This window comes from Sus scrofa, chromosome 10 (assembly GCF_054392235.1).
Source record: "Sus scrofa isolate SSC_HxYL_T2T_F1_AM1 chromosome 10, Sscrofa_HxYL_maternal_Yorkshire_Landrace_v2.0, whole genome shotgun sequence".
NCBI lineage: Eukaryota > Metazoa > Chordata > Mammalia > Artiodactyla > Suidae > Sus > Sus scrofa.
This window is the reverse complement of record NC_139392.1, coordinates 10,478,106-10,490,794: the sequence shown is the minus strand read 5'-3', so window position 1 is coordinate 10,490,794 and position 12,689 is coordinate 10,478,106. Positions and strand designations below refer to the sequence as shown.

The window sequence follows — 12,689 nt, the reverse complement described above, 5'->3', positions numbered from 1 at the left end:
CGCATCAGGAGACAGTATTTGCCCTCAAAGAGATTAGTGATTAGCAGGAAAGGAAGGCATTACCTAATGAACTACAACAAAGTTGAGGAGAGGTTTGATTTTAGAAGAACTAGAAGGTCCAAATCTGAATACCCTTAAGGTACATCCACAGTGCTCTTGACTTTTTTGTTTGTTTTGGTTTTGTTTCTTTTGTTTTGTTTTGTTTTGTTTTTCATTTTAGGGCTGCACCCGTGGCATATGGAGGTTCCCAGGCTAGGGATCAAATTGGAGGTACTGCTACTGGCCTTCACCACAGTCACAGCAACGCGGGATCCAAGCTGCATTTGCGATGGCAAGGCCGGATCCTTACCTCATTGAGCAAGGCCAGGGATCAAACCTGCGTCTTCAGGGATACTAGTTGGGTTCGTTACGGCTGCGCCACGACGGGAAGTCTGCTGTTCTCAAGGGTCAGTATTCATTCAGAATTAAGTTTGGTGGATGAGATAGATTATCCGGTTACCACCAGCTTTAGTCAAACACTAGGTCTCACTAATTTTCTCGAGTAGTTCACACCGAGAATGCAGGAAAGAAATTGATGATAAGTTGATGTAGTTACGCAGTTTTCCAGAAGAAACAGACGAACTGCTTTCCCCCCATACATTGGCTAACAAGATTCCGTATCTCACTCTTCTTTCCCTTCAATGCAAAGGCATTTTTGGCTCCTGTGGATACCTGTATGGTTATCAGGAACTTAAGGGTTGAGGGAAGCAGGAGATTGTGGGGGTGAAAACAAATATTACATAGATGGGCTACAGAGAGCCTGGATCATTCAAGAGCTCAGGCACTGGTGAGAAAGAGAAAACTGGCATTCTGAATAATGAAATAATTTTCAGTTCTCAAGAACATACCAAGAGCAGGAATTTTTTTTGTTGTTGTTGTTGTTGTTGCTATTTCTTGGGCCACTCCCCCGGCATATGGAGGTTCCCAGGCTAGGGGTTGAATCGGAGCTGTAGTCTCCGGCCTACGCCAGAGCCACAGCAACACGGGATCCGAGCCGCGTCTGCAACCTACACCACAGCTCACGGCAACGCCGGATCGTTAACCCACTGAGCAAGGGCAGGGACCAAACCCGCAACCTCATGGTTCCTAGTCAGATTCGTTAACCACTGCGCCACGACGGGAACTCCAAGAGCAGGAATTATTTTTCGTGGGTGTAGTGATATAACTTGAGAGAGAGAGAGAAGGAGAGAGAGAAAGGTAGATCACTGCACGTGAACCCAGCAGACCAGGCGGGGCCAATTCACAATTTTCTGAGCAAAGAAGGCAGACGTCCCTCACAATTACTTTTGTTTCTGAATTTCCAAGGACAAGAAACTTTGGAGTGCTAAGGCAAGGCATTAGCTCACAAACTAATGCTGAAAGTTATTTTAAAAGAATGAATTCCCTCGGATTGTCCTTGTGGTGCGGTGGGTTCAGGATCTGGTGTTGCCACTGCAATGGCTTGGGTTGCTGCTGTGGTGCAGGTTCCATCCTTGGGATTGAACTTGCACAAGCAACGGGCACGGCCAAAACATTTTTTAAAAATTAAAAAAAAAATAAAAAAATGAATTGCCAAAGTGTGAGTACTAGGAAGAGCGTTAGATCAATATTCCAGTTTCCTAAGATTATTATTATAATAGAACAGGGATCATTGTCTCCATCACACACACACACACACACACACACACACACACACACACACACACACACACACACACACCTATCCACTATATATCTATTTTTTCCAACACTATAACTATTTTATGAGTGGTCAGCTGTAAAATATTATGGTTTAGTGAATCTACAGTAAGTATGGTTTCAGTGCATTTTCTGTAGATGCTCACTTATATTTTCCTTTTAGAACGGCAGAGTTTTGAATGAACCAGAAATGGTTCCACTTTCTTCTCTGGAGAGATGGGGTGTAGGCGGGTGGGGCGTGGGGAGAGATGGAAACACTTCAGAGGTTATTCAGCAGCCAGGGAAGTAGAATCTAGGATTCCAGGCAGTGGGTCTTCTATTCAACTCACATCACACCAAAAGCTCAATTTTACATTTTGTCTTGTTTGCTAACATCAAAACAATAACATGAAAGAAGAAAAATAACCCATAAACAGGAGTTCTTAAATTCTCTATTTAAATATTTCTCGCTTAAGAGGGAGCTCAGTTCAAAGTCTGGGACCCTACATCCGATTTGACTCATTTCTAGCCCCTGAAATGACCCTTTTCCATGATCTCTGTCTACACCACTGCAAGTCCTGATCAACAAGGTTGAGGCCTGTGCCACTGGTCACACCGAGTGTTCAGCCAGCCTGCCTCGGTCATAAAGGACCTCGGCAGAATGTCTTCCCATAGGCAAGTGGGCTGTTATATCATCTTCATTCAAAGGAGAAAGATTGTTTTGTTTTTTGCCAATTCACTATGACTAAGCTGAAAAGGATTATAAATTCACATGGCACCAAACTGAATGACGAGGTATAATAATTTTTCTTGTTGGAATAAACATTTAACTCCAACAGACACAAAGATAGCTTATAAGTCTGATTATCACTTATAAGTCTTATTATCACTCTTATGCACCTTCTTTTGCCTTACACAGCTGCTAAGACCTTATTACTTCTGGAAAAAGACAACAAAATTTCACCTCTTTCCCAATTCAGGTACTAACCAAATTTATTTTTCACTTTTTTCTTAGCTGTTTGAGTCACGCATATGCCAAATTCCTATGAAAAGGAGAAACAAGTACACTGTTTTTCATGCATAACAAGTAATTTCACCAAAACCCATCACATACGTTCTCAAAATTGAACGACTTTTTAGAAGAATGACAGTCTGGGCCAAAGCTCACTGAAAAGAAGAACAAGAGAAAATGGAGAAGCACACGATGGAAGAAAACTCCCACTGATGCTGGACTAACCAATGATTTCACGTTATGGTGCTAATTCTTCTCCACTTGAATCTTGAAAGAGAGCCTTTTGTCTGGAGAGATGAATGGAACGGAAAAGACGGCAAAGCCATCTGATAGGATACAGCACATTCTCATTTCGACAAAGTTGCCTTTGGGACACTACCAAAGGTTACAAACGTAACTAGTTACACAGAAGAATTAAAGAAATGAAAAGGAATCACATCATCCTAGTTAGGGAGTAGATTTGAAAGTGTGCGTGCGTTTAAAATCTAATTCACGGTGAGCAATTTCAGTGGCTGAAGTCTTAGTGCCTTAATCAAAACGGGTGGGTGTAGGCTTTGTTTATCCTAAAGGCAGACATGCTAAAGGAAAGAAAGATTAATCTGATAAAGGCATCACCATTTCTAATCGGACTGATGGAGCGTGGAGTGTGGGTGCATGAGGCAATGTCGGGTGAATTACAGGAAAGTGATGAACTGCCTTGAAGTGGAAGCAATCAAATAGATAGCTCTCAAAATCACCACGGCATCCTTATGCAACACGTTGGTGCCACTGTCCCCGTCCTGGCCTTCTCCACAAAGAGCAAAAGCACTTCGTCGTATTTGGTGAAATTAAATCTTAGCAGAAGGAGCGCCACAGCTAAGGCTGCTCCTCTTCACTTACCAAAATGAAACACTAGGCATTAATTTCCTCTCTAAGAGGAGGAGATGCCATTTTGATAATATTTTCAATTCACAAAATGGTTAAAAATCCGAGAGAAGAGGTCGCAGTTTGAAAAAAAAAGTCTCGTGTGTTTGTATCTGCATTGGGCACCCCTTTTAATTAAAAGCAATGTGAAACATTTGTTGTCTTGTGTATAAATATTTTAGCAGGTCGTTATTTTGTCTTCAGAGAAAAGGGATAAGTCTCTCGAAATTATTATGATTGAACAGAATAGAGATGCTTTTGTAACTGGTAGAGAAGAGCAGGTAGGTCTTCTTGGAGAGTTTTGTTTAACAATTTGCTTTTGCCTGATCAGATAAAAATTTCAAAAAATGCAACTACAAAGAAGTAGCCCCCCCAAAAAGGTCCCCATAATCTCACTATCGAGAGAGAACTGCCATTAATATCTTGGCCTTATACCAAATGTATACATACAGAAAATATAAATCTGCACATTCAAGTGCGCTTTTTTACACACACACACACACACACACACATATATATAGTGTGTGTGCACATATATACATATTTTTGATGGAATCAGACTATGTAGTTTCCTTTGAATGCAGCTTTCTTGTCTTAGAAATATATTGTAGGTAGTTTTTCAAATTAATAGGTAAAGATCTATGTTCACATTTTTAATGTCTTCAGAGTACTGCATTTCATATGTCTTATCATTTAGCTATTTATTTAACTCATTCATATATTTATGACTATGCCAGCTGTTTCCAACCTTTCACTATTATGAACGGGATTAAAATCCAAAGGCACACACAGATATGAGACATTTCATTTCCTACTTCACGCGGTGAGTCACAAATACGACACCCGTGCTCCAGAGGGTACCGATGGACTCCAAACCTTTGAAACCGTAATTTCACTTGGCATTAGAGATATGGTTTTCCAGCAGCTCACATATCCCTTTGGAGGAGTTAAAAGCTCATCGCTGCCTCCTGTATTTAACATACCGACCTCCAGTTGAAGCCTTCTAGGTTATAAAGGGGCGAGAGGCAATACTAACCAAATTTAAGGAACACCAAATACAACACAAACACGCGCATCTACTTTGTGTTCTTTCCAATGGATCAGTGCTTTCCCCCTGGTTCTTGGTGGAGGATCCCTGAGGAATTAACCAGCACGATTTCTCATTCCTGCCTCTTTTCAACTGCAGAGAGCCTTTCTGTCTTCACTCAATACCCCTTTAAGCCTGACCGAAAATGTCAGAATACCTCCTATTTTCTCCCCTTGATGGCAAATGCTTCCTTATTCTAAAATGCCTTGGCAATTAAATTCAGCACTCGCTGAAGTTTTACTGTGTGATCTTGAATTTTATGTGGGTGTCTCTGTTCTCTAGTCTGTAAACTTTGGTCATCAGAGACCCTAGTCACTATTTCTTTGGAATCCCCTAGAGGCAGCTCACACTTCAAATAAAACACATACTGAACATGGTATTTTACACTACACCATATAGAGACAGTAGCGAGAAATATTTTAGCTTCTGGTTGCCATCAACACTTTTGCCTTACATATGTAAAACGATTTATTGTATTAATTCATTTAAAAAGAAAGACTATTTCAGATATTTGTCAGTTCTATTTCTTAAGATTTGGAGTTCATTTTGGAGAAGAGATTTGAAAAACAAAATCTATGATTTTCGAATGCTAAAAATCATGAGACTGAAATGAAAGGAATGTATGGAGTTATGTATATATTATAGCATGGTTTTTTAAATGCTTGATAGTTAAGTCCATCTCATTTGATTTTTTACGTTATTTAATTGAACAGTATTTGAAGTATGTTTTAGCGAAAGTGCATACCTTTATACAATTTGTCCAGCTTTTGAATATAATTTTCCATACTCGGAGAAGAGATCAAATGATGGTAACACAGTTTGGAAATCCTAGGAGGAAAAAGATCGTGATTACCACACATATCTTACTGATTTCCTATTTTTGTTATAATTGGTATTACATTAAATTGCTAGATAGATATCATTTAACTGCACTTCAAATTTCCCATCATACCCTCAAATAAAATTAGCAGGTAAGTTTTATCAGCGGAAAGCCAGATACACTGACACGTTCCTAAACACAGAGTTTTTAGGAGCTGTGGGTGGCAGCTTTGGGGAGCTCCGAGCAATGCAATGACACAGTCAATGTCTTCACAGAGCTCACGATGTAAGTGCTGCACCTTGACCCTGACCATGGTGCATTTGGCTCCTTTGCTACACGATTTCTCTGCTGCATTTCCCCTCATTTAAGAGTCTCTAGCAAAACTGCTGTTGACTGAACATGTTGCCTCTTTAGACTTAGAGATGCTGCCACTCAGATGCCTTTCTCTCTAGCTCTTCCCATGGGCCATTCCTTTCATTCATTCCATTGTTCAAAGAGCCCCTGGATGTAGACTAGCACCCCTACAGCTTTTTATTTTTATTTATTTTTAAATTTTATTTTATTGAAGTATAGTTGACTTACAATACTGTGTTAGTTTCAGGTGCACAGCAAAGTGAGTCAGTCTTAAGTATATCCATTCTTTGTCCCCGTAGAGGTTCTTACAGACCATGGAGTAGATTTTCCTGTGCTTTACAGTAGGTTATTCCTAATCATCTGTTTTATCCAGCAGTGTGTTTATGTTTTTCCTATCCTCCAAATTCTTCCCTCTCCCCAATGGTTTCATCTATGGTAACCCTAATTTTTTTTGGGTGGGGAGGTGCACCCGCAGCATATGGAGGTTCCCAGGCTAGGGGTCGAATCGGAGCTGGAACCCCGGCCTAAGCCACAGCCACAACAATGCCAGATCTGAATTGTGTTTGTGATCTTTGCTGCAGCTCGCGGCAACGCTGGATCCTTAACCCACTGAGCAGGGCCAAGACCGAACCCACATCCTCATGGATACTAGTCAGATTCTTCACCTGCTGAGCCACAACAGGAACTCCCTGGTTTTGAAATCTGTGAGTTTGTTTCTGTTTTATAAGTTCTTTTAAATTACATTCCACATATAAATGTTCTCATATGGTATTTGTCTTTGTCTGACTTCACCCAGTCTCATAATCTCTATCATTTTGAAGGGCTCTATTTTCTTCATAGCTGTCCATGTTTGGGATATTACATATTTACTTTGGGTCCCACATAAGATGGTAAGCGTCATAGTAGTAGGTACCCTGTTTTGTGCCAAATAATGTTTGTTGACTGAATGAATGAAAAGGGAAAGGTGCTACCCCCAAATAATCCTAATAGAGGGACATGGGTGGTAAGTTTCACAGAACCAATTCAAACAATCGCTCAAGGGGTTCAGAATGAAGCGAGGACAAACCTTGTGTCATTGAGGAACTGGAGAAACAGCATTTGATTGAGGATAGAAAGGGAGGCTTTTCACACATGTAGAGCAGGCGAAATCATTAAGGAGGTAAAGCAATGAATCAGCAGTGGATGCTGTAAACAGACTATAGAGAAGCACATGTTTCTCCTTTATAAAGGAGGCCTACCCTCCATGGAAATGACTGTGGATAATTTTTTTTTCCTCAAGAAAACCCTGGAAGGAAGGACCTCTATTCAGGCTCCAGGGAAGGAACAGCTCTATTCAGGCTCCAGGGAAAAGTCCCACATCTGTTGCCTCGCGTTTAGGAAACAAAAGAGACCAAGCCCAAGAGACGCGAAGGACAGTAGGTTGGAAAAGAGTTTGCATGACAAAAATGCTTAGCTAAAAGACAAATCAATCAATTTGAATAAAATACTTCCTTTTGGATAGCATGAAGGCAAAAGAACTTCATATAATTGGAAGTAGTCTTTCCCCGTGGTGCGGAATTCCATACTCTTGCTTCCCCCGTATTTGAAATTGTGACCCTAGGGGTGCTCAGGAATCAACACTGCATTTGCAAGAGTTGCACGTCACATATCAGGAACATGCTGCAATAGTACATGACTCCTATTACTATTGTTTTTACTCTTTAGTGTTTACAGCGATTTTCATTTTTCCATTATAGCTGGTTTACGGTGTTCTGTCATACGTGATTCCTACTACTCTCAGATGTGGATGTATGAAGTTACATATACGTGTGAAGCATGATAGTAGATTTTAATGTTGGTGCTTGATGAGCACTGAAGTCCAGAACTGTGACTGGTTTAAGTTTTATGAATATATATGTCTAACAATTATTAATCTATGTTTCGAAAAAGTAAATGAAAAGGTTAGTTTTGTTCAAATGATCTTCATTTATCTTTTTAATATTTATTAGCTTTTTTATTTTCCTATAATACATCATTTTGAATATTTAAAAAAATATTTTAATTTTTTCTCTCTTTTTAAAAAGTAAAGTGTAGTTGATTTACAATATTATACTAGTCTCAGGTGTTCAGCAGACTGATTCAGTATTTTTACAGATTATACGCCGTTAAAAGTTATTACAAGATAATGGCTAAAATACCCTTTGCTATACAATATATCTTTGTTGCTTATCTATTTTATATATAATAGTATCTCTTAGTCCCATACTTTTTTTTCTTTTTTGGTTTTTAGGACCACACTCGCAGCAGATGGAAGTTCCCAGGCAGGCTAGGGTCAAATCAGAGCTGTAGCTGCCGGTATACACCACAGCCACAGCAACACCAGATCTGAGCCTCTTCTGTGACCTACACCACAGCTCACAGCAATGCCAGTTCCTTAACTCACGGAGTGAAGCCAGGGATCAAACCTGCATCCTCATGGATACTAGGTGGATTCCTTTCTGCTGGTCCAGGACGGGAACTCCCTTAGTCCCATACTTCTAATTTGCCCTGCCCTCCATCCTTCTCTCCTTGGTAACCAGTAGTTTGTTTTCTATATCTATTTCTGTTTTGCTTGTGCATTTGTTTGTATTATTTTTAGATTCCACACATAAATATCATAGAGTATTTGTCTTTCTCTGTCTGATATAGGTTAGAAATTTAGCTTTACATGAAATGAGGAACATTTAAGAAGAAATAAATGAAGGTAAAATAAAACCTGTTTTTATTTTTCTTAATCGATCTTAACAACAATCTTATTCAAAATAATAAAAATAACAATGTAATCAGTGATTATAGCTCCTAGATAAAGTAAATGAATGACAGCAATGTTACAAGGGATAGAAGGGAGGAACTGGAAATAACCTGTTATAAGGTGACTGAACTACCCAGGAAACAATAGAATGTTATTTGAATGTGGACTTGGATTAGTCATAAATGTATATCCCAAACTCTAGAGCAACTGTGAAAAAAAAAATTTAAGGTAATATGCTAAGAGAGGAGAAAAAAATGAAATCATAAAATGCTGAATTAAAACTAGAGAAGCCTGAAAGAGTAGAATTGCAAAAACAAAAACAAACCAACACACACACACAAAAACAAAGAACAAGGCAATGAATGGAAAACAGATACAAATATGGTAGATATTAGTCCAATTATATTAATAATCACTTTTAGGGTGAATTGTCTAAATACATAATAAAAGGCAGAGACTGCTGATACAAAACAGGAGGTATACAGTGTCTTATAAACCCACTTTAAATTTAAAAAAGACCACAAACAGATTAAAAGTAAAGGGATGGAGAAAGATATATCACCTAACATTAATCGAAAGAAAGTTGGAGTACCTACATTAATTTTAGACAAAACAGAGTTTGGAATAAGTAAAATAATCAGGAATAAAGATGAGCATTACATCATACAGGGGTCAATTTTCAAAGAAGGCACAACAATCCTTAATGTGTATATGCCTAAAAATATGCATCAGAATACATGCAGTAAAAACGAATATAACTGCAAGAAAAAATAGACTAACTACTCTAGTTGGAGACTTCAATATCCTTTTATAAGTAACTGATAGATTCAGCAGGCAGAATGTCAATAAGATATAAGTGAACTGAACAGTACTATCAATCAACTGGATCTAACTAACATTTAGAGACTACCTCATCCAACAATAACCACACTCTTCTCAAGCTCACATGGAATAGTCACCAAGATAGACCATGTCCTGAGCCATAAAATATACTTTAACAATTTCAAAAGAGTAAACATCATAGCATGATCTTAGACCACAATAGACTTAAACCAGAAATTAATAACAGAAAGATACTTTAAAATTACTGAAATATTTGGAAGTTAAGCAGCACACTACTAAATAATACATAGTCAAAGAAGCAGCAGCCAGAAAAAAGCATTTGAACTAAATGAAAATTTAAATGAGACTTATCAAAATTTGTGGGATGTAGCAAAAGCTGTGCCTAGAGGGAAATTTATAGCACTGAATGTATTAGTAGAAAAGAAGAAAGATCTACAATCACTAATCTAAGCTTCCTCTTTAGGAAACTAGAAAACATAAATCCAAAGTAATCTAAAGAAAACAAAATCAGAGCAGAAGTTGAAAATAGGAAAACAATGCAAAAAAAATCAAGAAAATCAAAAGCTGATTCTTTGGAAAGATCTATACAACCGATAAACATCTGGCTAGGCTAAGAAAAAATAAAGATACAAATTACAAATATCAAAAATGAAAGACAGACCATCATTACTGATCCCATGGACATTAAAAGGATAGTAAAGGAATATTATGAAAAATTCTGTTCATAAATTTGATAACTTAGGTGAAATGGACCGATTCCTTGGAAGTCACAATCTACCAAAAGTCACACAAGGAGAAACAGATAATCTGAATAGGCCTGCATCTATTTTCAAAAATTGAATCAATAATTAATAGCCTTCCAAAATAAGCCCAGATGACTTCACTGGTAAATTCTACCAAACGAGGAAGAAATGATACCAATTCTGTATAATTTGTCCCAGAAAATAGAAGCAGAGGAAGCACTCCTAACTCAGTCTGTTTCATGGTCTGTAAAATGGAGATCTCTCTCTCTCTCAAGGTTGGTATGAGGATTAAATGAAATAAAACATCTGGCCCTCAGTGCAAGTATTGTCCTCCACCTTTCCTTCAAGGGTAAAAGTCTATTCATATTCTATCTACCATGTACCTTTCAGAAGTTAAATAAATTCCATTGACACATATGCGACACTGGTTTTGGTCCACTGATGTAGTGAAATAAGACTCAAAGGATTTTGATCATACCCTCTAACAGAACAAATATTTTAAGCATCCTCAATACATTTCTAGATATCTGTCTGACATTATGTGTATGTAATACTTTGATAGGAAGATGTGATGTCCAATAAATATTCAAATGAGGGAAAAAGAAATAGAAACTGCACTATTTTGTTCCCTCATTCCTTTGGATCTTCTCGTGTACTTTGTTTTGGGCTCCTCTAACATAACAAATGAAGCAACAGTTAATTCTGTGTTATACTTTCACCTGTGCATTTCACTAATGTTTGAGCATCTTACAGTGTGTCAGCACTGTGCTTGACAGCTTCCAATAAATGGGAACCAAAAGTTAATTATGTCTTCCCAGGACCCGTCTGAGGCAGACAATAGGCATTTATAGGTGTACAGATAAGCAAGGATTGACTCTTCAAACACATATACTCTACATCACCAACAGAAAATCTTTCACAAATCCTTTATCACTCTTATTTTCTCATTTAAAACCCCACATTCTTACTTGGCCCTAGTCAACCAATAACTGCTACTTCTGATATAGGAAGAAGTAACTAGTCCATTAAGACAGTTTTGGTTTTGGAAAAAATCTGGTGCTGGTTCTCATTTGTTTAAAATGTGCCTCAAATACATAAAACAGGCCATCCGGTCCATGAGAAGCTATTTACGGGCTCAAGAAAACTACCTGGATAACACTTGTGCATTGTCACTTTGTAAATGGGGGGTGGGGGACTGCTTTCCTGAAAAATAACCTCATCAAGAAAAAACACTGGGGATGGTAATTCTAAATCCTGCCATAGCCCTTGCTTGCCAGAGCAGACAGCTTTTGCTATTAGGATGCCCGGCCAAACACAAATAATCCACTGCCAAAATGAGCTCCTTGGGACAATTTAGGACTCTTTGGAAGTGAACGGCTCTTTGAGCTGGAATGCAGCCCAGGTCCATTTTCAAACCCAAGTCAAAATGACAAAGAGCAAATTTCCTGGGCCACTCACCCCCTAAGTGTAAGATTACTTTAGGTTGGCAGCTGTGCTGTTTATCTAGTTATTTAAGGCTTTCATCAGCTACTCACGACCAGCCTCAATGTTGGTAAGCAGGACAGAGCTAATATACAGAGCAGTGGACAAAACCTCCAGGATTAGAAGGACAAGATGGAAATCAAAGATTATACACCTATTGTTCAGCTTAAAATACCTTTTTCATGGGTTCTGCTCTAAAGCACTGCAGAGACTTTTTTTTTTTTTTTTTTTTTAAGAGCTAAAGAAAGGAGAAGGGTAAGAACTTTTAGCCGAAGAGTAAATACTATTTTAACTGAAAATATTTCCTGAATGAGACCACAGTTAAGTCTGGCTAGCACTTGGGATTTTCCATAGTTTCCAAACACAAGTTCATAGGCAGGTTTAAAAGATCACCTGGCATTATTCCTGCTTTATCAAACTTCGCTCTCACTACCCACAGAGAATTCTGTGATGGCATGGACACCGCCACAGTTTCAACGAAAGAATATGCAGGCTAAGAGCTGTAGGAGTTATTCTCCTCTTTCTGTTCATCTGAGTTTTCAGGAACACATGCTAGAGCATTCTCTACAGTTTGTGTTCTTCTCAACCCCCCAGATTCAGGATTTATTATGCATTCTTTCAATTAAACCATTTGCATACGTTTCCAAAGAAAGTTTTTAGCAGATACTGAGTTGATGATGCAGGGTCAGTCTGAACCTCGAAAGGAAACCAAGTCCATGTGTGGATCACGCTGCTCTGAGTCTCAATGATGGTACCTGCAAAGGTGGTTTGACTTCTCCTCCGAGGCCGAATTGCTTTGGAGCCAAGCTGGCTGGGTTTGAAACCCAGGGCTGGCTTTGTGATCCTGGACAGCTTATTTAACCTCGACAATGCTTGCTTTCCGATTTCAAAGACAGAGATAAAATAGTATAAAAATAACAACATCCTATTCACAGGTGTGTTTATAAGGATTACATGAAGTCATGCGCACAAATCGAGTA

At 38.6% G+C, this 12,689-nt stretch overlaps 1 protein-coding gene across 49 annotated transcripts in view; it reads right to left on the bottom strand.

Annotated features, from left to right (window-relative positions):
• SPATA17 (spermatogenesis associated 17) overlaps positions 1 to 12,689 on the bottom strand; it is a 386,966-nt gene that overhangs the window by 206,642 nt on the left and 167,635 nt on the right. For 44 of the 49 annotated variants that reach the window (XR_014817028.1, XR_014817057.1, XR_014817037.1 and 41 more), the window contains one exon: positions 5,443 to 5,525. Coding sequence is in view for 9 of the 49 variants with exons in the window: in XM_084978710.1 (XP_084834836.1) it covers positions 5,445 to 5,525 (81 nt within the window). In the remaining 40 variants the exon portion in view is untranslated. 49 annotated transcript variants of the gene reach the window in all.